This window comes from Callorhinus ursinus, unplaced genomic scaffold, assembly GCF_003265705.2.
Source record: "Callorhinus ursinus isolate GAN/ISIS: 27379988/994484 unplaced genomic scaffold, GSC_fseal_2.0 scaffold2, whole genome shotgun sequence".
NCBI classification, from domain to species: domain Eukaryota; kingdom Metazoa; phylum Chordata; class Mammalia; order Carnivora; family Otariidae; genus Callorhinus; species Callorhinus ursinus.
This window is the reverse complement of record NW_027397064.1, coordinates 41,963,912-41,990,472: the sequence shown is the minus strand read 5'-3', so window position 1 is coordinate 41,990,472 and position 26,561 is coordinate 41,963,912. Positions and strand designations below refer to the sequence as shown.

At 38.3% G+C, this 26,561-nt stretch overlaps 1 protein-coding gene across 3 annotated transcripts in view; it reads left to right on the top strand.

The window, feature by feature from the left end:
- Positions 1 to 26,561, top strand: part of NAB1 (NGFI-A binding protein 1) — a 47,553-nt gene that overhangs the window by 5,664 nt on the left and 15,328 nt on the right. For all 3 annotated transcript variants that reach the window (XM_025848498.2, XM_025848487.2, XM_025848492.2), the window contains exons 2-4: positions 4,915 to 5,752; positions 20,788 to 20,921; positions 22,898 to 22,949. In XM_025848498.2, the coding sequence (XP_025704283.1) occupies positions 4,934 to 5,752; positions 20,788 to 20,921; positions 22,898 to 22,949 (1,005 nt within the window). In that variant the 5' untranslated portion in view covers positions 4,915 to 4,933. The remainder of the gene's footprint in view (positions 1 to 4,914; positions 5,753 to 20,787; positions 20,922 to 22,897; positions 22,950 to 26,561) is intronic.

The following is a 26,561-nucleotide window of genomic DNA, read 5'->3' as shown; positions in this document are numbered from 1 at the left end:
GTAGAGAGGTTAGAGGGAGAGGCCAGTGATAACTCAGTTGTTACTTGAGAGCTTTGATTGAGTCCTGGGACCATAAGGTAGACTGAAGCTTCTTGGAATGGATTGAGGCAGTGAAGGCCCTCTGTCCTACACTGAATCCCCACATCCCAGCTTGGAGAATGTCAGAGTTTTACTCCCCATAGGCGTATTGAGTGCTTCCTGTGGTTTAAGGACAAAACAGGAGTTGACCAGTCAAGTTTTCTGGGCCAAGCTAACCCCTCCTTATTTCATTGAGCAAATTTGAATCTGACAGATGACTGATCCTACCCGGTAAGGAGGCAAAGTTCTGTTTTGTTTTATTTTTAGGGTTCTGGAACAACCATTACCATTTAAAATAGATAATGAATAACAAATGACAACAAATGGCCTTAAATGAATCCATTGTTTAATTCCTCTTCCTTTGGAACTGACCAGGCTGAGCAATGTTTAAGCGGGTGCAAGTGGAGATTGCTGTGTATAGGTAGCAGGCCTTTGGTTTGGATTTTGAGTGCAGTAAAAATTAGTAACTGGTTTCTCTTAACTGTGGAATTCATGAAAAGGTCAGACTCAGCAAAAGGCCGGGTAACAGTAGTTTTCAACTGAGTAGATTTACCTCTACTCTTAGCTACCTGTTTGTAGTGTTGTTGTTACATTTTTTCCTATTTACTTCAGAGTGAAGAACTGCAGCTAGAGGCTTGCTCTTGATTTATGTGACCTTCATGTTGAAGCATGAATAGATAGAGCGTTTGTAAAAACAGAAAATCTCATCTTTTAAGAATTTTCTTTTAAATCAAATCAAAGTTAATGTATGAAGTGGTGGGTGTTTAAATGATCACAACAGGCTTTTGTACGAAACTGAAACATTCTCCTAAAGCAAAAGCTTAAGGAGGTAACTCCTTTCCCAGCAGTAAGTGTGGGCCCTTAGAAGCCTCTTGGGACTCTTGACTAGCTCACTTATGTCTTTCATTTGGTATCTTGACTTTGGAAATGCATACTTGGTCCTATCAGTCATTACAGGGATAGTATAATAATTACTACTTTCTTATTGGTACTGCTTTCTTACCCCCTTAGGAACTAGGGGGTTTCCTTTCTTTCTGGGTAAAGATGAGAAAAGGATAAAAATTTGAAATTAATTATTTCAAAATTATAGGTATTTTAGAAGAATAAAACTTAAATTTGGGTCTTTAATTCTCCTTAAGTTTCTCTTTTATGTTTATCTAACATATTTTTTTCTTATTGCTAATAAAAAGATTCAAAAACGATTCTTATAGATTTTTTTCTCATAGTCTTTCCTCTGTTCCATAATTTTGGGGAGCACATATGATGAGATAATTGATGACACCATAAATCTTGCAAGGTTATAGCCCTCCTAAAAAAAGAAAGATTGTGTGAACACGGGGTTTGGTGAGTCACTGACCCTACCTCTGAAACCAGTAATACATTATATGATAATTAATTGAATTTAAATTAAAAAAAAGATTGTGTGCATGTGCACATGTGTGGTTATATGTGTATATGTATTTTTTTTTTGTATACTCGAGTTGAAAGTCTTTGAAGCTCTTGCATTAGGTGTATGATGGGAAAGGAAGTTTCCTTTCTCCTCCCTCAGACACTTTCTAGAAGTCCTTCCATTTGGTATAATACAGTTCAATATAGACTTTAACTTGTGTCTATAATTCCCAAGAGTTGTCTTTTTGTGGGTTAGCATCCAGCGGGATGATACACACTCTCCCTGGAGAGTCTCCCTGGAGTGGGAGGATAAGCCTCTGTGGGTGATTTAGAAGATGCAAGAATGTTTTTATCCAGAGGGGTAAAGTGGCCTGAACCTAAAGGTAGACTTAAAGAATCTGGATGATCACAGAACATGTAGGAGAGTTTGTGGTGCCCAGAAGGTATACTAAATAGGGATCTTCTAATGTAGCTTGCCAGATTTGCCAAATGATGGGAATGGGAGTCTCCTAAGATACAACTCCATGACCTGGGAAATGGTTTTTTTTTTTTTTTAAGATTTTATTTATTTGTCAGAGAGAGTGCACGCACAAGCAGGGGGAGTGCTCTGGCAGGCAGAGGAAGAGGAGACTCCCTGCTGAGCAAGGAACCTGATAAGGGAGTCCTGGGATTGTGACCTGAGCCTAAGGCAGACACTTAACCAACTGAGCTAGCCAGGCACCCCGGAAATTTTATTTTTTATTAGCACTCCAAGTGATGGTCCTGGGTGCTAGCAGAAAGCTGCTGCTTCCCAATTCAATCTTTTTTTTTTTTGTATCTCTTGGGAAGTCATCAAGTCACCTGGAAATACCCTTGTAAAATAAAGAACCATAAAATTTGAGGAGGTCACTAGTGGATCAAAGCAGATTGTGGATGACACAGAGGTTCCTGAAGATGGGGCCTCCCAGAAGTCAGTCCTTAGGGTTGTAGGGAGATACATTCTCCTTGAATGGGATGACTGCTACTAGAATTTAGATGGCGTTCTGATTGATGGCATAAAGAACAAGTCCCGGATTTGGTGACCTGGCCTTCAGAAATGTTCCTGATACTCCTCTGCTTGCCTTATCTCCCAGTTAACTGTTGCTCTGTACTATTTTGAATTAAGAGTGGAGCTTCCATTTTCCTCTGATGTACATACATATTCTTTTGCCCTTCTGTAATTTTCAACATAGAGAGCCACAGGGTCCTTTTTAATTCTAAATGTACAAGTTGATTACAACATGTTTGTTTCTCTTAAATGGAAGTACTTGGCCAACTCCTCTTCGTATGTGGGAGGGCTCCAGGCAACTGTGAATAACTTTTAAAGGCTGCTAAGAGGTCAAGAAGTGCTTTGCTGGGTCTTGTTCTGTCTCTTTAAAAGCAGGCTTCTTGGTCTTGATTGGGCCCTAAAATTATGTTTCTTCCTTGACTCTGTCTTAGGCTCTCTGCTGCTCCTTTGGAGGGCTCTTCCACCCTCCTCTGCTCCGTCCTTTATCTCTAACCCTTAAACACACTGAGATTCCAGTCTGTTACTTTGCACGCAGGGCAGATCTATTGAAGCATTCTACCTTATGCCATCTTCAGGTGCCAAATGTTTATTTTTTATAGCGAGAGCAGGAACACAAGCACGGGGGAGTGGGAGAGGGAGAAGCAGGCTTCCCGCCGATCACGACCTGAGCTGAAGGCAGACACTTAACGACTGAGCCACCCAGGCGCCCCCAAGTGCCAAATGTTTAAAAGAGAATCCCATCATCCGGATTTTTTCTGTACCCCGATGCCTGTCGCAGTTCTTAGACACTCACAGATGTAATCCCATGGTCAGTCTATTACTCTTTTCTTCATGGACTCACAAAAAAGTGTCAAAATGGTGGCCATTTCCTTTCCTTCATCACTTGTACCTAAGTGATCACCAAATCTTGTCATTTATTTCGATTTTTTCCTGCTTTTTTTCTCAGTTCTTAAATTACCACCTATCTTCTTACCTCCAATTCACACTGAAATCCATTTTCCTCTGCCTGCCAGACTAATCTTGCTAATTTTTCTTTATAAGATGGGAATTATTATACCAGTCTCACAGGGCTGCTGCAAGGATTACAGATCTTTTTTTTTTTTTTTTAAGATTTTATTTATTTTTTGACAGAGAGAGACAGCAAGAGAGGGAACACAAGCAGGGGGAATGGGAGAGGGAGAAGCAGGCTTCCTGCTGAGCAGGGAGCCCGATGTGGGGCTCGATCCCAGGACCCCAGGATCATGACCTGAGCTAAAGGCAGACCCTTAACGACTGAGCCACCCAGGCGCCCCAAGATCTTAATTTATTTTTTGACAGAGAGTGAGAGAGAGAACACAAGCAGGGGGAGAGGGAGAAGCAGGCTTCCCGCTGAGCAGGGAGCCCGATGGGGGGCTCCATCCCAGGACCCCGGGATCATGACCTGAGCCGAAGGCAGATGCTTAACGACTGAGCCACCCAGGCGCCCCAGGATTACAGATCTTCTTGACTTACAGTTGGGGTTACATTCCAGTAAACCTATCATATGTTGAAAAATGTCATGAGTTGCATTTAGTGCACATAACTTACTGATCATCATAGCTTAGCCCAGCCCATCTTAAATGTTCCCAGAACACTTACCTTACCTTGCAGTTGGGCAGAATCATCTAACACAAAGCCTATTTTATTGTAAAGTATTGAATATCCCATGTAATTTATTGAATACTGTTCTGAAAGTGAAAAACAACGTTTGGTATGGGTACGGAATGATTGTAAGCACATCGGTGGTTATCCTTGATTGTGAGGCTGACTGGGAGCTTTGGCTCACTCTTGTTACCCGGCATTACGAGTATCACTAGCCCAGGAGAAGATCACAGTTTAAAATGGTATGGTTTTTACTCAATGCATGTGGCTTTCACACCATCATAAAGTTGAAAAAGCGTTAAGTCGAACCTGTAAGTTGGGGGCCGTCTGTAGATGTAAAGTGTTTATCATGTTGTCTGATGCAAAATAAGTATTCAGCAGATGGTAGCATAAAATACTTATTACCTCCTTCTGAATTTGATTATTCTTCGCTTCACCTTCCATACCGTGGAAGCAAGCAGTAAAGTGAATAGTCAAAAATATGGGATGTAGGGCCCTCTGAGAGCCTTGGTTTGAGTCCTTAGACTTCAGCTTAACTAGTGAGATTTCAGGCAAATTACTTATATTCTTTATATTTCTCACTTTGAAATGGTAACAATTATACTGACCACTAGGATTGGTAGAAGAAGAAAATGAGATAACTTTTGTGGAGGGGGAATGCTTCCTTACAGCTGCTTTGCTCTGTTTGGTCCTTGTTTTTGTTCTTCCCATACTGCATTTGTGAATCCTGTAGTGTCTGACAAGTAGGTTAAAGAATTTTGGAGCAAGTGTGATGAGTGTTTCCTCTCTTCATCTTGCAGGTTAAGTCCATCCACAGTAATGGCCGCGGCCTTACCCAGGACCCTGGGGGAGTTGCAGCTGTATAGAATATTACAAAAAGCCAATCTGCTTTCTTACTTTGATGCCTTTATTCAACAAGGTGGCGATGATGTGCAGCAACTCTGTGAAGCCGGAGAAGAGGAATTCTTGGAAATCATGGCACTTGTGGGCATGGCAAGCAAACCCCTTCATGTTCGAAGGCTACAGAAGGCTTTGAGAGACTGGGTTACGAACCCTGGCCTTTTCAATCAGCCACTGACTTCCCTGCCTGTCAGTAGCATACCAATCTATAAGTTACCAGAGGGGTCACCAACGTGGCTGGGAATATCCTGCAGCAGTTACGAAAGGAATAGCAATGCCCGGGAACCTCATTTAAAAATCCCCAAGTGCGCTGCCACCACCTGTGTGCAGAGCCTGGGACAGGGGAAATCAGATGTGGTGGGGAGCTTAGTGCTGCAGGGTATCGGTGAGTCCAGACTCTGGCAAGGCCACCATGCCACTGAGAGCGAGCACAGCCTCTCCCCAGCCGACCTTGGCTCCCCGGCTTCCCCGAGAGAAAGCAGTGAGGCGCTGGATGCCGCCGCCGCGCTCTCTGTGGCCGAGTGTGTGGAGCGGATGGCCCCCACGCTGCCGAAAAGTGACTTGCATGAAGTGAAAGAGCTGCTAAAAACCAACAAGAAGTTGGCCAAAATGATTGGTCACATCTTTGAGATGAGTGATGATGATCCACACAAAGAGGAGGAAATTCGAAAATACAGTGCAATATATGGCAGGTTTGACTCAAAGAGAAAGGATGGGAAACATCTCACGCTTCATGAGGTAAAAGCCCATGTTTTTCTTTGTATGTATGTGGTGTGTTTTGCTTCTTAGAGATAAGTTTGGAAATATTTTGCAGCAAAGGAGATGCGCTCCCTGAAAACACTATTAAACGCCTTTAGGTGTTAGCAAAGTATTAACTCGTTCTTGAAAATAGACCATATATATTGTGTTAGGGTGTTTTGTGTTGAACTCAAACGTGCTGAGCATTGGAGCTACAGTGTAGGGTGACTTTTGGAAAAGTGTCAGAATTTAAGCAGTGAAAGCATAAAGTCTTTGCACTTAAAGGCAGCCTTTGTTTTTTAATTAAGAAATAAAATAGAATTTTCAATATAACCATTCATTTAAAGGGCATTTGGGGTTCCTGCATGGCTCAGTCAGTTAAGCATCTGACTCTTGATTTCGGCTCAGGTGATGATATCAGGGTCGTGAGATCAAGCCCTGCGTAGGGCTCCAAGCCCTGCTTAAGATGTCTCTGCCCCTCCCCTCCATCTTTTAAATAAATAGATAGATCAATAGATAGCATTTTTGTAGATTTTAGAAAAAAAAATGTGTAAGAAAATGACCAGAACTCAAAAGTAATTTTCAGCTAGCATAGACAAAAAATTAGATGAATGTTTTAAGTATTATTATGGGTTTGAAATTGTTTTGGTTTGACATTTGGCATTAAAATTCTCATCATTGTATATTTGTAGCCCTCTATCCAGAAATATTCTCCTTGAGTAGAAGAATGCATACATATCTCTTTTGTATGTATTCCCTTTTTCTTCTAGTCCATCTGGTCAGTGCGTGATTTTTACGATGGAGCTCAAGTATAAGCTTAAGTCTGTTCTGATATGTTTTCCCACAAGTAGAATGACCTTCCCTTTCCTTTCCATTTTTACCCCTACATACACTACTGTCATAGTAACTTCAACACTTTATTGTACTTATTTGTAGAATAGTCTGTCCCTCACAGTATACTTCGGTTTTCTTCAAGACAGAGATAATGTCTCATTCATTTTTATATCCTCAGAGTCTAACACCCCTATACATGCTTGGCAAATAAATGCATTTTCAAAGTTAAAAAGGCTATTTTATTTTATTTTATTTTATTTACTTTTTAAAATTTTATTATGTTAGTCACCATACATTACATCATTAGTCTTTGATGTAGTGTTCCATGATTCATTGTTTGCGTATAACACCCAGTGCTCCATTCAGTAAGTGCCCTCTTTAATACCCATCACCAGGCTAACCCATCCCCCCACCCCCCTCCCTTCTGTAACCCTCAGTTTGTTTCCCAGAGTTCAGAGTCTCTCATGGTTTGTCTCCCTCTCTGATTTACCCCCCTTCATTTTTCCCTTCCTACTATCTTTCTTTTTTTTTTTTTTTTAATATAATGTATTATTTGTTTCAGGGGTACAGGTCTGTGATTCATCAGTCTTACACAATTCACAGCGCTCACCATAGCACGTACCCTCCCCAATGTCCATCACCCAGCCACCCCATCTCCCACACCCCCCACCCCTCCAGCAGCCCTGAGTTTGTTTCCTGAGATTAAGAATTCCTCATATCAGTGAGATCATATGATACTTGTCTTTCTCTGATTGACGTATTTCGCTTAGCATAATACCCTCTAGATCAACATTGTTGCAAATGGCAAGATTTTGTTGTTTTTTTTTCTGATGGTTGCATAATATTCCTGTGTGTGTGTGTGTATACACACCACATCTTTATCCATTCATCTCTTGATGGACATCTAGGCCCTTTCCATAGTTTGGCTATTGTGGACATTGCTGCTATAAACATTGGGGTGCACATACCCCTTTGATTCACTATATTTGTATCTTTGGGGTAACTACCCAGTAGTGCAATTGCTAGGTCGTAGGGTAGCTCTATTTTCAACTTTTTGAGGAACCTCCATACTGTTTTCCAGAGTGGCTGCACCAGCTTGCATTCCCACCAACAGTGTAGGAGGGTTCCCCTTTCTCTGCATCCTCACCAACATCTGTCGTTTCCTGACTTGTTAATTTTAGCCGTTCTGACGGGTGTGAGGTGGTATCTCATTGAGGTTTTGATTTGGATTTCCCTGATGCCGAGTGATGGTGAGCACTTTTTCATGTGTCTGTTGGCCATTTGGATGTCTTCTTCGGAAAAATGTCTGTTCGCGTCTTCTGCCCATTTGTTGATTGGATTCTTTGTTCTTTGGTGTTGAGTTTGATAAGTTCTTCATAGATTTTGGATACTAGCCCTTTATCTGATAAATCATTTGCAAATATCTTCTCCCATTCTGTCGGCTGTCTTTTGGTTTTGTTGACGGGGTCCTTTGCTGTGCAAAAGCTTTTTATCTGGATGAAGTCCCAGTAGTTCATTTTTGCCCTTGCTTCCCTTGCCTTTGGCGATGTTTCTAGGAAGAAGTTGCTGCGGCTGAGGTGCAAGAGGTTGCTGCCTGTGTTCTCCTCTAGGATTTTGATGGACTCCTGTCTCACATTTAGGTCTTTCATCCATTTTGAGTCTGTTTTTGTGTGTGGTGTAAGGAAATGGTCCCGTTTCCTTCTTCTGCACGTGGCTGTCCAATTTTCCCAACATCATTTGTTGAAGAGACTTGTCTTTTTTCCATTGGACATTCTTTCCTGCTTTGTCGAAGATGAGTTGACCATAGAGTTGAGGGTCCATTTCTGGGCTCTCTATTCTGTTCCATTGATCTATGTGTCTGTTTTTGTGCCAGTACCGTACTGTCTTGATGATGACAGCTTTGTAATAGAGCTTGAAGTCTGGAATTGTGATGCCACCAGCTTTGCTTTTCTTTTTCAACAATCCTCTCGCTATTTGGGGTCTTTTCTGGTTCCATACAAATTTTAGGATTATTTGTTCCATTTCTTTGAAAAAAGTGGATGGTATTTTGATAGGGATTGCATTAAATGTGTAGATTGCTCTAGGTAGCATTGACATCTTCACAATATTTGTTCTTCCAATCCATGAGCATGGAACGTTTTTCCATTTCTTTGTGTCTTCCTCAATTTCTTTCATGAGTATTTTATAGTTTTCTGAGTACAGATCCTTTGCCTCTTTGGTTAGATTTATTCCTAGGTATCTTATGGTTTTGGGTGCAATTGTAAATGGGATCGACTCCTTAATTTTTCTCTCTTCTGTCTTGTTGGTGTATAGGAATGCCACTGATTTCTGTGCATTGATTTTATATCCTGCCACTTTACTGAATTCCTGTGTGAGTTCTTACAGTTTTGGGGTGGAGTCTTTTGGGTTTCCCACATAAAGTATCCTATCATCTGCAAACAGTGAGAGTTTGACTACTTCTTTGCTGATTCGGATGCCTAAAAAGGCTATTTTATTGCTAAATTTTTTATAGCATTTATCCTGTGGAAGAAATAAAATGTTCATTTGAATGTAGTATTCCATGTAGGAAACATTAGATTTTTCCCCTCAGACTTGTACTTTAACACAGAGAAGACTATATACTTATTGCAAAAATACTCAGTTATTACAAAAGGATGTAAAGTAATTGAACCTGTAAACTTTCAGATAGTTTTCTTTATGTATACAAATAAGGGATATTTGGCACACTATCCTCTGAATTCCCTTTAAAAAAAAAAAACTTATAACATTATACTCACCGTACAGTATACTATTAGGTATCTTTCCAAGTGAATACACCTAGAGTTACCTTTTTTATTTTGAGGTTTCATTGTATTCCATATTGTGAATGTATCATTATTTATTTATCTGAACCATTCATTTGGTGTCATTTAGGATGCTTCTATTTTTTTGATACTACATATTGTGGTATATGAATACATACTCCTTGACAGACAGACTTGGGCATGTTTTTCTATAGAATAGATTCCAACATGTAAAATTATGGGATCAAAGAATATAGATTTAATATTTTAGTAGATACTGCTAAATTGCCTTCTAAAACTGCAGCGTCTATAATTCCATTATCACATGCAAGTGTCCATTTCTCCACACTCTTGCTAATACTGCATTTATCATTCTTTTTAATCTTTGTCAGTCTAACAGGTGAAAAATTTTCATTGCTCAAATTTACTTTGTTTAGTGAGGATGAGTATCTTTTTATAACAGACATCCAATTTTATGTTCTTATCATTTGTTTTAATGTTTTAATTGTTTAATGTTTTAATTTGTTTAATGTTTAATTATTTCATGTTTAATTGTTTAATATTTTGATTTGTTTTTCTTACCTCTAAAAAATTTGATTGGTTAGAACTTATTATATTTTAAGGATATTAACCTTTTGTCTCATGTTGTGAACATTTTCCCGGATTATCATTTGTCCTTTGACCTTTCAGACTCATTTACCATGTGGAAGTTTAATTTTATGTAGTAATATTTATTGATCTTATCCTGTATGATTTCATTAGTCTAATTCTCTATTCCCCTACTGGTATAGAGTTCCTTTAATTACTGTAGCTAAGTAATATATTTTGATACCTGGAAAAGCAAGTGTTCCTTCAATAGTCTTGTTTTGTAGCTTCTATTTTTTTTTTTTGTGGCTTCTTCATGCATTTCTCCTTCCAAATGAAATTTTTATTTTTATTTATTTATTAAAAGATGTTTATTTATTTGAGAGAGAGAGAGAGAGCCTGAGCAAGGGAGGGGTAGAAGAGGGTAAAGGGAGCTGGACGCGGGCCTTGAACCCAGGAGCCTAAGATCATGACCTGAGCCAAAGTCAGATGCCCAACCTACTGAGCCACCAGGCACCCCCAAATGAAATTTGTAATGCATTTATTAAATTTCTCAAAAATCTTTATTGGTATTTTTATTACAAATTCATTAAAGCTATGGATTAATTTGGGAAAAACTGACATTTGTAATAATGAAAACTCCCATACAGTAGTATAGCATATATATTTACATATTTAGATCTTTTATATTCCTCAGTAATTTTATAGTTCTTTATTCACATATCACATAGGTTTTGCACATTTCTTGTTAGGTCAAAAACTATGTAGTATAGGGGTGCCTGGGTGGCTCAGTCATTAAAATGTCTGCCTTTGGCTCAGGTCATGATCCCAGGGTCTTGGGATCGAGCCCCACATTGGGCTCCCTGCTCCGCGGGAAGCCTGCTTCTCCCTCTCTCACTCCCCCTGCTTGTATTCCCTCTCTCTCTCTCTCTCTCTCTGTGTGTGTCAAATAAATTAAAAATCTTTATTAAACAAAACAAAAAAAAAATACGTAGTATGTATATATACATATTAAATGTCCTATATATTTAAGCTTTTGTTTAATAGAGAATATGCAAATATATAAGATTTAAAAGGGATATAATTGTAAATGAAATTTTTTTCCACTTTTTAAAAAATTACTGTCACTGGCTGATTTTTGTATATTAATCTTGTTTTCAGCAATTTCACTATTATCTTTTTAAATACATGCTTTTAGATGTGAATGCATACTGGAGCTTAAAATAAGGAAATTGGTTTGCAAAATGTTTTAAGTAACAGAGAATCTGTGATTTGATCTATTTTGGGCATATCCTTTTGCAATTGTCATATGTATTGTTGCCATACAGTAACTGACTCACGAGAACTTAGGAATCCATCTAGAAAACACACTTAGAATTATAATTCAGACACACTTTGATGCTTTCATTACCCATGAATTAATGGAGGAATCTACCAAAAGGCTATTATGGTTGTCATTAATAGAAAACAAGGGCAAAACATGTTGCCAATTTTAGTTTCATGCTTTAATCTAGTTTTAATATAATTTTTAAAATGGCACACAAAGTTGAGTCAGTATTTTTATCAAAGTGAAAGTATGTTAAAGAGATGACTTTAATAAACCAAATCAACCTCACTTTTTTTCTTTTTTAAGTCCTAACCTACTTTTAAAAAATAGAAAAATTATTTCACACTTGGCTTTTGCTAAAGGGTTCTTTGCTTCTTTGGATAAATAGGTACAGATGGTATTTAGGTAATGAGATTATCATGAGTTTCCCAAAATAAGAGAACACTCAAAATGAATGCTAGTAGGCTGAGATGTGGGGGTGGGGGCTTTAGAATATGTGGCTTGTATTTTTGAAACTTAGACCACTTGTTATTTGTAACTCAAGTATGTGAATCTGGTCCAAAAATACAGTTTAAGATAGATGTTTATGAATCAGGACGCTTCCTTCAAACTAGTAACCATTCAGCAGCTTGGTGGAAATTATGAAATCTGGAGAGAATTAAAAGAAAAGAGGTACTACATTAAGTGTACTTCTAGGTATGATAATTTCACATTTTCTCACTTGACTGTTTAAAATGAGTGAAAGATATTTGAGTTTTTCTAAATTCCTAACATTAAAGAACAATACTGGTTTGTCTTCAGTTTCCAAATAAGGAAATATATGACTCATTGTTAAGGCACTGTTAGTATTTGAGAGTTTTCTTCATATTACACCCTGTGGACACTGTTCTTTCATCTTTCAAGGCCTAGGTCATAAGTGGATGAAAATCAAAATACGTAGGTCATAAGTGGATGAAAATCAAAAAGTTATCTACACCTGAAAACATTTTTTCAACTCTAAAAGTATATAAAATTCTTGGGGCTCCTGGGTGGCTCAGTTGGTTAAGCGACTGCCTTCGGCTCAGGTCATGATCCTGGAGTCCCGGGATCGAGTCCCACATCGGGCTCCCTGCTCAGCAGGGAGTCTGCTTCCCCCTCTGACCCTCTTCCCTCTCGTGCTCTCTAGCTCTCATTCTCTCTCTCTCTCAAATAAATAAAATCTTAAAAAAAATTAAAAAATGAAAGTATATAAAATTCTTTTTCTTGTATGCATTTTTATACTTGTTTTCAAATGTATATCAGGCAGTAAAAAATTATGAAATTAATCATTGTTATAATAAACACTGTTTTTTTCCTTAAAGCTAAAGAATCAGCGATGGTCTTAGTACCTGGCTAGATATGGCCTGGTTTATAGGAGTCAGACCATGAAGATAGTGTGAGTGGCAAGGGACAAGCCCCTGAAGTATTAGAAAGATGTCCAGGCAGGCAGAATGTTTCATCTCTCCAGAGATGTATTACGTGGTAAGCTAGACAAGCAGTGTGTGTGTCAGATCTTAAATCAGTGAATGGATGAGGAGAGAGAAACTGGAAGTTGAGAATAGCAAAGCAGTTGAGAATGTAGGAGCTTGTAATACTCAGAAATACAAGCAAGTAGGCAGCTTGGCATTATAGAGTATTTGTCCAATAGCAACTTCTAATCAAAGAGTTCCAGAACTCAAAGATGGGAAGAGGAGGATGTAGAGTCAGTGGGTAAGTTGTAGACCTCCTGGAAATTCTACAGGAACTGAAGTGCGTGTGTTACTCTAAGGACCTAGGCCCGTAGAATATGCCACATTTAGGTCAGTTTTCCTTGTAGTGTTGAGAAGTCAAGGCTGAAGCTTTCAGAGGTGTCCAGCCGTCTTAGTTTTGAGAGGGGAGGACTGTTGAATCTGGGAACCCCATAGACCTGAACACATTAATAGTAAGTTATGATGCTTTATTCTAAAGTCTTAGAATGCTTAGATTTCAGCATCAAATACTTGAAAAGAAATGTTGTGGGTTTTTTTTATCATTTTAAAAAATGGATTATAGGACTATCGGGGTAGTCTGTTTTGGGGTCATCTTGGTAAGTTACATTTTTCTAAATATGTCCATTTCATCTAAATTTTCAAACTTATTATCATAAAGTTGTTTATACTTTTTAAGACCTAATATTGTTTGTCCATTTATATCTTTATTTTTTTAAGATTTGTTTATTTGAGAGAGTGTGTACGCATGAGTGGGGGGAGGGACAGAGGGAGAGAATGTTCAAGTGCAGCTCCTTCCCACAACCTGTGAGATCATGATCTGAGCCAAAACCAAGAGTCCAAGCTTAACCAACTGAGCCACCCGGGCGCCCCCAGTTGTCTCTTTTTTTCCCTGATCAGTTTTGCCGGAGGTTTTTCCGTTTTTATTCATCTTTTCAGGGGTGTGCAAACTACAGCATGTGGGCCAAATGTGGCCCACCTCCTGATTTTGCAATAAATTTTTATTAGAACACAGCCAGGCCAGTTTGTTTATGTATTGTCTGTGGCTGCTTTTGAGCTATAACTTCAGAGTTGAGTAGTTGTAACAAAGACTATTTGGCCTGTTAAGCCTAAAATCTTTACCATCTGCTCTTTTACAGAAAAAGCTTTCCAACTCCTGATCTTTTTTGAAGGAGGAACTTTTGGCTTAGTTGATATTCTTAGTTGATGTTCTTAGTTGTGCTGTGTGTATGTGTGTGTTCACTTATACTTTCTTACGGTTCTTTATTGTTCCTTTCTAAATTAAATTGGATGCCTATTAGTTCATTGATGATAAAAAAAGAAATAGCCTCCAGGTGGTGAGTCAGTGAGGACAGGGACCCTCTCCCACTCGCTGCTGCCAGTGTAAGCGTGCTGCACACCCTTGAGTCAGTAATTCTGCTTCTGGGAACGGATGCCAGATTTACCCGCACAAGTGGAAAAGGCTTGCCTGGCACGTTAGTCCTGCATTATCGTTCATTAGTTCATAGCTGTTCTTCTTTTCTAATGTAAGCAATTAAAGCTATAAATTCTCACTATATACTGATTTGGTGTAAATTCCCAAAGTTTTGGTATGAAGTTCCCCCCCCCCATTACTTCTCTTTTTATTTATGATTTCTTACCCATGGATTATTTGAAGTGTCTTTTCATTTCCAAATATGAGGGCTGTTCCTTAATTATTTTTCTTTCTTTTTTTTTTTTTTTTAAAGATTTTATTTGTTTATTTGACAGAGAGACAGTGAGAGAGGGAACACAAGCAGGGGCAGTGGGAGAGGGAGAAGAAGGCTTCCCGCAGAGCAGGGAGCCCGATGCCGGGCTCGATCCCAGGACAGACGCTTAACCACTGAGCCACCCAGGCACCCCCTTAATTATTTTTCTAATGATTTTTAAGTGAATTACATTGTGGTCAGAGCACATGGTTTGCATAAATTGAAATTTGTTGAGATTTTAGTTATGGCTTAGTATGTGGTCAGTGTCTTTTATGTGTTTCTGCAGGTAGAGTGTTCTGTGTCTATTTTAACAAGCTTATTCTAAAGCTTTTTTGTGTGTGAAAATCAACTACAGTGATTGTGGAGTTGTCTGTTTCTCTTTGAATTTTGCAGTAACTATTAATCTTTAATAACCCATTTTGCTTTAAAAGCCTGTTTTGTTTGATAATAATATAAGTACATGTGTTTTCTTTTTGTTAGTAATTGCTTTGTTACATCTTTTTACCATTCTTTTACTTTCAGTTTTTCTGAATCCGTGTTTTACATACATCTCTTAAAAATACCAATAGTTGAATTAAAAAAAAAAACCTAGGCAAATTTTGTCTTTTAACTGGAACATTTGGCCTATTTACATTTTTTAAAATGACCAATATTTTGAATTTATTTCCCTTATTTATTTTGTATTTCTGTCCCTCCCTCTCTTTAGATCTGATTTACTATCTGGACTTAGTTCCTTTAGCCTGAAGTACATCATGTAGAATTTTCTTAACGGAGGCCTACTGATGGCAGATTCTGTCCTACCGCAACCCACTGGAAAACCTCTTTATTTTGCCCTCATTTTTTTTTTTAAGATTTATTTATTATTTATTTTGAGAGAGTGAGAATGAGAGAGAGAGAGCGCACATGAGAGGGAAGAGGGTCAGAGGGAGAAGCAGGCTCCCCACTGAGCAGGGAGCCTGATGTGGGACTCGATCCCAGGACTCCAGGATCATGACCTGAGCCAAAGGCAGTCGCTTAACCAACTGAGCCACTCAGGCGCCCCGATTTTGCCCTCATTCTTAATTGCTGTTTATTCTGGCTATCAAATTCTATATTGTCAGTTAACTTCCCTTAGTATTGAAGATATTTCCTTGGCTTTTGGTTTTCATTGTTGTGTTTACAAGTCAATATTATCTAACTGTTGTTTTTTTGAAATGTTTGCCTCTACCCCAATTTTTTCTCTCCTTCTGATTTCTCAGTTCTTGGTGTTTTTTTTACTGTATTATTCTTTAGTCATATTTTCAACTCTTTTTATTTTTCTCAAGTCTTTGAGGGTCTTATTCTGCTGTCATTCCTGCTGGTTTTTACTTTTGATGTTATTTCTTTGGATGTTTTCTGATTTCTGTCTATAACTCCTAATTCTTGGAACTGTGGGAATGTTTTGAGGCCTAGGAAGAAAATTGATTCTTCTAGAGGTTACTTGCTTTTGCTTCTACCAGGCACCTGTTTTCTGCACAACACAACTCTAGAACCCTGTGAAAAAAATTCTCAGCCCACATTGTGTGAATTAGGGCTGAAAATCATGTGAGGGCTCATTTGGGGGTTTATGAAATCTCAAGGGAGTATCTTCTGTTTTCTCCTACTCAGTAACGGGGTTCAAGACAGGTAATTTCCCTTGCAATCTCCTGGGAGTACAGGTGTATTTCTAATTCAGGGTACCAGTGGGTGTGTAGTGGTTTGGGATTTCAGCTTTGTGGAGGGAGGGATCTCAGACTCCTCACCTTTAGATCCTGGGTTTTTCCTCCTATTCTCTCCCCACACTAATCAACCCTATGAGGTTGTGAAGCTTAGGGTCATTTGGTTTAGCAACTGTCCTCAACTTACTCCCTTTGAGATACTGTCTTCATTTATTTTAGCCCGAACAGAATAGTCCTTACTGTTGTCTTGCTGGTTTATTGATTTAAGATGTATTTCTCCTCCCATTTTTATCCAACATTTTTAGTTGTTTTCTGTGAGGAGGCCAATCATTCCCTCCCTGTGCTGGACATGAAAGCCTTGATTGCCTTTTGAGCCTCCCTATCACACAGCATTCTCATGGTATTTTTATGCTAACAATACCAAATGGAAAGAAAGTCACAATCATTTGATTGTTGAAGGCATAATATTAACTACCAGTAAAGAAAACTTTAAGTCTAGTTAGAAATGATAGAAAGCTAACTTTAAGAAATATTTAACATAAAAATATGAATGGAATTTTGGTATTTTTAGCCACAAAAAAGAGGAATTGGAGGAAGTAAACCAATTAGAATATCTATTTTACATTTTTAACAAAACTAGAAACTTAGGGGCACCTGGGTGGCTCAGTTGGTTAAATATCTGACTCTTGATCTCAGCTCAGGTCTTATCTCAGGGTCGTGAGTTCAAGCCCCACCTTGAGCTCCACACTGGGCATGATGCTAGAAAAAACTAGAAACTTAGAATTTTTACTTCTTTTTTCTTTCTTTCTTTTTTTTTTTTTAACTTTAAGTAGGCTCCCACACCCAATGTGGGACTCATAACCCTGGGATCAAGAGTCACATGCTCCACCAACTGAGCCAGCCAGGTGCCCCTAGAAACTTAAAATTTTTAAAAAGCTAGTATGGTACTGCAGTGACTACTATATTAGAGTATTTGTATAATTTTAAAAAATACATCATAATACTTAATAACAATTTGGGGCATAAAATACAGAAAACACTGACAGAAAATACATTTTTGAGGGGGAACCCTTAAGAGTCAGCTTCTTATTACAACTTGGGATAAGCTGTAGTTATTTCTGCAGCCTCAGTTTTATTTCTATTTTATTTTTTAAAGATTTTGTTTATTTGAGAGAGATAGAGACAGACAGACATAGCGAGAGAGAGCACAGGTGGGGAGGAGAGGGAGAAGCAGGCTCCCCGCTGAGCAGGGAGCCCAACCTGGGGCTCGATCCCAAGACCCTGGGATCATGCCCCGAGCTCAAGGCAGACGCTTAACTGACTGAGCCACCCAGGCGCCCCTGCAGCCTCAGTTTTAATACCGGAAGTCTCCCTAAGGGCTTGGAGAGCTCAGTCTACTTTTTGATCTCTTGAAGCCTGAATTCAGTAACAATATGTGTTATGTTTGTGTTTTTGGTTTCTGGTAGGATGATGGACTACTAGAACACTGTTTTCAGTTTATGTTGAAAGGTTATTTTCTGTGGTTGTGCGTAAGGTGGTACCTCTGAAATGTCAGTTAAAATACCTTACCGACAATCAGAAGTTCTCTGTACTAATTAAGGGTATGAGTACAAGAAAGAAAGGGCTACATAAAGAGGGGTTTGAGAAGGTCTTCAAGGTCATTGTAGCTACTGCTTTGCTGAAAAGGGGAGAAGACCGAAAATACATTGTTCCTATTATGCTCTCATATTCAGTTGTAGGTTTAAAATAGGAGGCCTGGGTTTATTATAACCTTGTCCATAGCAAAATTATTTGAGAATTAGACCATGTAAATTACAGGTAGAAATCTGGGGAGGGGGATGTTAGATATATGATTTATATCATACACCATAACACATTCTAAATGGTTTTAGTAGTTAAGTGGAAAAAATAAAACTATTAGGCTAAATTGCAGGAAAACATTCGTGTATTATTAGGGTGAGAAAGGGACTTTCTCTGCACCCAAGACAAAAACCATAAGGCTAATAATAAACTATGAAAAAGAAAAGCCACTGCATATGAAGAGTTAATGCTCTTAACCCATAAAGAATTCCTAAAGTCCATAAGAAACAAAATATTGCAATAGAAGAAACAGGCAACTGCCATGAGCAAGCAAATTTTAAAATAATTTAAAAGTATAAGAGGGGCGCCTGGGTGGCTCAGTCGCTAAGCGTCTGCCTTCGGCTCAGGTCATGATCCCAGGATCCTGGGATCGAGCCCCGCAACGGGCTCCCTGCAGGGAGCCTGCTTCTCCCTCTCCCACTCCCCTGCTTGTGTTCCCTCTCTCTCTGAAATAAATAAATAAAATCTTTAAAAAAATAAATAAAATAAAAGTATAAGAAAAAGGTTCAGTTTTATAGTCAAAGAAATGTAAATTATAACCAAATGATATGGAAAATACATCAAATTGGTAAAGCTTTTCAAATAAAATAACCCAGTGTTGGTTGATTGTGGATAATGGATTTTCATATAATTGTTTGTAGTGTTATGATTTGGAGCAATTTTCCTGGAGAGTAATTTGGTGAAATACATAAATCTTTTAAAATTTAGTATATTCTGTGACCCTAACAAGTTTATTCTTACGAGTTTATTCCAAGAAAATAATTAAATATGTGTGCAAAGATACACAGTTAAGAACGTTCCTTGCAGCTTACTTTGTAATACATGAAAAAGTGGGGGTAGTTTAATGTTCAGAGTGAGGTTGATTTAAATAATACATTGCTCTTTCCTACAATGGAATATTATATGTCTAGGTAGTAAAAATGATACTGTAAAGAATATATAAACTCATTTATCAGTCAACAAATATTTATTGAATATCCAACCCATGCCAGATGCTCATGTAAACAAGCCAAGTTTCTGCCTTAACACATGGTAAAAGCAAAAAATACAGCATACATAAGTGAAAAAAGGTGATTACAAATCTATATTCATGTACATGTTTGTATGTACACAGATATTAGAGTAATATGTATTAAAATATTGGGTGCCTGGGTGGCTTAGTTGGTTAAGCGACTGCCTTCGGCTCAGGTCATGATCCTGGAGTCCCAGGATCGAGTCCCACATCGGGCTCCCTGCTCAGCGGGGAGTCTGCTTCTCCCTCTGACCCTCTTCCCTCTCGTGCTCTCTCTCATTCTCTCTCTCAAATAAATGAAATCTTTCTTTAAAAAAAAAAATAAAATAAAATAAAAAAAATAAAATAAAATATTAATAGATGGGGTGCCTGGGTGACTCAGTTGGTTAAGCGTCTGCCTTCAGCTCAGGTTATGATCCCTGGGTCCTGGGATCGAGCCCCGCATCGGGCTCCCTGCTCTGTGCTTTTCCTTCTGCCTCTGCCCGCCCCCCCACCTCCCCGTCTCTCATGAATAAATAAATAAAATCTTAAAAAATAAAGAAAATATTAATAGATGGAAGGTTTGCATTCTGCATTGCAACCATTCTGCATTGCATTAATAGACAGAAGGTTGAATTTCTTCTATTGCTTCTCCGTATTTTTGAAAATTCTAAATACATAACATTTTTGTGAACAAAATGGGATGCCCGGGTAGGGAGGAAGTAAATACCTGCTTTTTTATGAAAGGAAAACAAGAACTAATACTAAGAACAACTTTGTGCCAGGTGTGTCTCATTTATTTCTTGTTGGTCCCTTGAGGTAGTTCCCATTTTGATTATCCTGTTTTTGCCTCTGAGAACACTGAGGCTCTGAGAAGTTTTTGCAGGCCCAGAGTCACACAGATGGTAAGTGATGGAGCAGGACTCACCTCAGATCTGCCTGCCAGCACATCCCATTCTCTTCGCTGTCAGTCATGTCTGCAGTGAGTGTTTCTTGCTTTTTAAAAAAGTTTGATGTACCACTTGGCAATTCCCTACATCTATTTAAATTGGCAAAATTATGTGAAAAAACCTTTTCTGATTTATTGAACAATTACAGATTTTGAATTTAGGATATTATTTGCTATTTTAAATTTCAGTACAAGGTGTTTTGTCAAGTAGCAACTCTATATTGGCATTATTTAACAGATTAAAGAGTGGAATTAGGTGAATTTTAGAGAATTAGTGATTCCAATTCCAATTAGTGATTTCCTTTATGGCCCTAATCTGTGACAACTCTGTTTTTTTACTAAGTAATTTGATAAATATTTAACTCAAATCATCAAATTTTTATTCCTAAGAATTTTGATACCCATTCACATTAAAAAAAAATCTTTCAGAGCATGTATACTCACTTTTAGTTAGGGAAATATTATCAACAAATCATATCAAATTCTTGGCTTTTCATAAAAATGAGATACAGAACATTTTTTACTTTATTTTGCTTATTTTCTATAAACTCATGCCTAAACAAAAATAAGCATATAAATACGTAAAACCAAGGTGACTATTTTGATTAATTTGAGTTCTGAGGGATGGCAGGTGATGTGATTTTCTTCTGAAATTAGGCCTTAGGACTAATAAGGAATAAAGAAGAACCCATCCTGATTTTTATAAACTATGATCTCATTATATAGTGATGTGACATTTTTATATCCTTAAGTGAAACATTTTTCTTATTGATGAAATAAAGATGTTTATAATTTTTAAACTTTGTTTTGGATACACAGCTCACTGTTAATGAAGCGGCTGCTCAGCTCTGTGTGAAGGATAATGCCCTGCTGACAAGAAGAGATGAACTGTTTGCTCTGGCTAGGCAGATTTCTCGAGAAGTCACCTACAAATACACCTACAGAACCACCAAGTAAGTGTGTAACTAATTGACAGGATTTTGCATTGCTTGATAGAAGTAGAACTTAAAACACTACCCACTGATAGAATGTAAGCATTTTTCAAAAAGTAGAAGTGTGATGTGATTGTGGTTCTATAAAATTAAAGAGTTGAAGTGACTTTTCAAAACATTGCTAATGTGGTTTTTGTTGTTTTAATTCTCTTTTGTCTTTCTCTTGAAAGACAGTTCCCTAGCACTGTAGCATTGTTCTGGTAGTGGTTTTAGACATTCTTCTCACACAGATGCTTTGGTTTTGAGTGTGATGATGAGATTTAGTTAGTCAGCATGTATAGACTTATTTGTATACCCACTAACTATATGAACTTGTTGAACTCTTGGAGGAAGCAAAGTGGTTCCTTTTGCAAGGTGTTTGCAGTCTAATGAGATTAGTTGACTAGATGAAAAGACTCCATTGGCCAGTATTTAAGGGAAAATTGGAAGATGCCAGACTATATGGAATATGGACATGTGTTTGAAATATGAAAGTGGAATATGGAATATTTGAAGTAAAACACATGTTGAAAAGCAGTGGTGGTTTTAAAATTTAATATAAACACATCTATTATTATTCATCTCATCTTCACTTATATCCTAAGCAAGATGGCATAGTACTATTTCAGTTTTAGTCACTTGTTCCCTGTGGACCCTGATTTCCAGTTCACCATCAGTTGTGTGCCGCTGCTTCTCTGAGTAGATGAGCATGACCCCTGACGTTAGAGTAATTGAATGTGTGTTGAAAAACCACATCCTGAGCACCCTCCCTGGCCCTAATAAGTACAGTTTCGGGGGATGGAGTCTTGGAATCCAAATTTTCACAAGTGGCCCAGATTATTCTTGTGCCTATTCAGGTTTGAAAAGCCACTGTTGAGGCATTTACTGTCATTATGTCCCCTAACTCATAGCAACTTCCTTTGCTACCTTCCCTCAAGAGCCCACATATTTACAAACTGACACAAAGTAAAATTATGCAGACTAAATGAACAGGCTAAGAATATTATAGAATTATTTATAAGATTTTTTTTAAGTTGGATAATCGAGAGCTGATGTAGTGATTTTTTTTTTCACTGTATTACACAAAATTTTCGGACTGCTTTATTTAAGTAATTTAATCAAAGTAATACATGCACAGGATTTAAGGAATCCTATAGTGCACAGGGCTTATACTGAAAACTCAGCAGTTTCCCTGCCCCACCCCTGCCCCCTTCTGAATACCACACCCCAGAGGCAACTGCTTTCAACAGTTTTTAGCTGTTTCTTGTGGTGTTTACATTTATATACTTTTTAAGTTAAATATATTTTTAAATAGGGCTGCCTTTTTTTTTTTTTTAAGATTCTATTTATTTATTTGACAGAGACAGACACAGCGAGAGTGGGAACACAAGCAGGGGGAGTGGGAGAGGGAGAAGCAGGCTTCCCGCATAGCAGGGAGCCTGACATGGGGCTCGATCCCAGTGTCCTGGGATCGTGACCTGAGCCGAAGGCAGACGCTTAACAACTGAGCCACCCAGGCGCCCCTAAATAGGGGTGCCTTTAAAAAGTTAAAAATATATTTAACTTTTTAAGTTAAATTTTTAAACCGACTGGTTGCTTATAAAAAGATACCATACTGATCCATAAAAAGATACCATGCAATACAATCCTCCTTGATTTTTTTTTTCCTTTTTCATTATGTGATGATTATTACATGTTTATTGATTACTTATTTTGTGGGGAAGTTCTTAGGTAGTGGCCTTTTAAAATGTATAATATAATTGCGTCTGCATATTTCCCTAATATTAATTTAGAAATGGTGAAAAGTCTTTTTTGTTATATCAGTGTTCATTATGAATGTCTTATTTCTGGTGTAAGGGTTTCAAGGGTATATGTTTTGGTGGAAGTTTATAGATTGAGATGTCTTTAGAATAAAATTTGTTACCTTCTCAAGTTTTTCTCTTTCCCATTCCATTCAGGTCAAAATGTGGAGAAAGAGATGAATTATCCCCGAAGAGAATTAAAGTGGAGGTAAGATTATGCATGTTTTCTTATGCTAATAATATTTGCTAGTTCACACTGAAAAAAAGGATGTTCCATAAACAAATGAAAAATGTGAATGAATTGTGGAATCTTTAAGACAATATAGAATTTTGTTGCTTTGAAGCATCTAATTTGAACTAGAATACTAAAGAAATTCTTAGAAGGAAACAACAATAATGAACTTGATGTCCAGTCAGTTTATCACAGGTTGATTTGTCAATAGGTGTTTCTTACAGATTTAAAACTCTCCTGGTTAAATGATTTTTTTTTACAATCTTATGTATAAGTCATCAAATACATTTATTTTTTTAAAATTTATTTTATTATGTTACGTTAATCACCATATATTATATCATTAGTTTTTGATGTAGTGTTCCATGTTTCATTGTTTGCGTATAACACCCAGTGCTCCATGCAGAACGTGCCCTCTTTAATACCCATCACCAGGTTAACCCATCCCCCTACCCCCTCCCTTCTAGAACCCTCAGGTTTTTTTTGTTTTTGTTTTTGTTTAAGATTTTATTTATTTATTTGACAGAGAGAGACACAGCCAGAGAGGGAACACAAGCAGAGGGAGTGGGAGGGAGAAGCAGGCTTCCTGCGGAGCAGGGAGCCCGATGTGGGGCTCGATCCCAGGATGCTAGGATCGTGACCTGACCTGAAGGTAGACGCCTAACGACTGAGCCACCCAGGCGCCCCAGAACTCTCAGTTTGTTTCTCAGAGTCCATAGTCTCTCATGGTTCATCTCCCCCTCCGATTATTAAATACCTTTAGAGGAGCTAAAGGTTATACTCAACGATCTGAGAGAAATGTTAATTTAGTAGCTCCAAGTAATGGAGACTTTCCTATAATCAAGCCTCTTTTAGAGGATCATGATGAGACTGTCCTTTTTTTTTTTTTAAGATTTATTTATTTGAAGGAGAGAGTGAGTGAGCAGGGGGAGGGGCAGATTGAGAGGGAGACAAGCAGACTCCCCACTGAGCTGGGAGCCTGACACAGGGCTCAGTCCCAGAACCCTGAGACTATGACCTGAGCCAAAATCAAGAGTCTGATGGTTTAACCGACTGAGCCACCCAGGTGTCCCGAGGTTGTCCTTCTGATTTTAGGCCTGCAAGAGGTAAGGTGGGAGTTGAGCAAGAAAAAAAAATACGCTTTTCTTAGGGTTGTCAGAACTATAGAATGGTTTCAAAACTACTGTTCCTTAATTTGGATTGAATGTCTGTTTTAAAGGCCAGTCTGCAACAGAGTAGAAATTTGAAGTCTGAGAGCTCCTTCCTTTTTTTTCTTGGGCAGGGGATGGGGTTCTGTACTCTCTCAGACATCTATTATTTAATTGCAAGTTAAAGCAGATAAGCTGTGTTTGACTACCCTAAATTCTTCTCATTATTTTAACTAAGTATCTGTTTGTATATAGTCTTTCAGTCACACCAAAGCTACAATTATCTTTTTTTTTTAAAGATTTTATTTTTGAGAGAGAGTGTGCGTATATGCGCGCGCGTGCATACACACAGAGACGGGGTGGGGGGCAAGGAGGAGGGAGAAGCAGACTCCCCGCTGAGCAGGGAACCCCACGCAGGACTCAGTCCCAGGACCCTGGGTTCATGACCTAAGCCGAAGGCAGACACCTAACCAACTGAGCCACCCAGGCGTCCCCACAATTATCTTGTAAAAACGTAAATCCCTTTCTCACTTTCTCACTTAAAATCTTTCCAATGGCCTTCTACTGTACCTAGGATAAAATCTACACTTGTAGAGACGTCTAAGACCCTACGTGATCTGACTCTAACTTTGTATCTTTAACCTCATCTGCTACCGCACTTCCCCATTCTTACTGTGTCCCAGCTACACTGACCCACTTTCTGTTGCTGGAACATGCTAAACTCTTTTTGCCTCAGCACTCACTGTTCCCCTACGTAGATCTTTCTGTAGCTCTTCACATGGCTTCAGCTCATAGCTGAGAGTTTCCTCTGACTTGCCTGCCTCCCTTTCTAAAAGGGCACCCTTACCTCAAAATCACATTTAGGCTCATTCTCCTGGTTTGTTTTGTTTTCATAGCACTTACTGGTATCTGAAACTATTACGTATTTGTTTTTATTATCAGTCTGCCCCATTGGATGAGCATACAGCTCTTATCTGTCTGTCTACTACTTTATATTCAGATTTGATAATAGCACCTTGCACTTAACAGGCACTTAATAAGATCAGGTGAAAGAGTGAATGGCTATGGTTAAGCATCTTTGACTTCTTAAAAACTTTACCCTAAAGCAGTGGCTCTCAAAGAAGAGATTCTTTGAGATTCTCAAAGAAGATTCTCTTAATCTCTTAAAGGCCACACTTTAAAAAATTGTGCTTATATTTGTAATCAGTGGTCACTGTTAGCTGTCGAGTAATGTTTAAGATTCGTTAGCATCAGATACCACGCAAAAAAAAAAAATGCTGAAATTACCTAAAAGGCCATTAGAAGATAATCTAACTAGTGATGACATAGTTTTATCCTACTGCATCCCAAGATAATGAACAAGAGAGGATCCCTGTAGATTCAGTGCCTCTGCCACTGAAAGGGAAGGCAGGTGAACATAGAGACTGCTAAGAAGGCATGTGCCGTCAGAAGATTTAGAGGAAAGGTACAAAACCTGCCCAGGGACCAGGAAGAGCAGTCAGCTGCTGGGCTAGAAATTCTGTCTGCCTTTCTCACCATTGGCCCTCTATGTAATTCTGACTCAGGCTCTTCTCACATTTAAGCCCTGGTTTCCTTTTGTGTCTGTGTTCAGAGATCACATTTAAGTTTGAGGTCTGTTTGAGCTGTCATTTTTTCTTGTTAGGCTATACTGATAAGTCTTTCTGACCTCCTCGGTGGCCCTTACCTGAAATTTAAGCAAAGTGTTTTTGTATCCAGCGCAATGTTTTGAGTTTCCTTTTAGTAGCTCAGAGTGTTGGGTTTATAGCATTAGGTGTGACCCTTCCATTCATTTAAATATGTTCCACTAGAGATAATTGAATGATAGTTCTGTTTGGTTAGTTTATTGTTTTACTAGCATTCACAAAGCCACTTGAACAGTTCTGGACTTAGAATTAAGATAATCAGTGTTTCCTTTTTCTGTGAATAACAGTTCTAACCCTTCCTAAATAAGACAAGTGACTCATCAACCCAGGCTACTTTAAATGCTCTTTATAGACTCTAAAGTCTTGATTTTGTTTCCCAAAAATAAATAGGGACTTGAGCTTTTAATTTAGGACAGTAGTTTACTTATTTTGCTGGTTTGTTTTAAATTTTGTTTTGTTTTTTAAAAGCACTGATGCATTGCAAGGCAACAGTATCTCTCCAGAGTGTGTGTGTACCTACACACGGATCCAGTGTAATCCTTTGCAAAATATACAGTATTGGCATCAATCCTTGTCTAAATTCTCTGTGTACTCTAATTCAGATTTGAGATACCACAGCTACTTGTTTGATTCCGGAAGCTGACACTGAGGTAGTTTGTGTTGTGTAGGATTGTTACTCCCTTACGACATTTCATCAAGTATTAGTGTGTTGTTTGTACCTACTTGCTATGTGGCTTCCAGCGAGGGTGAGAATTCCTGGTGCGAGAAGAGATTAA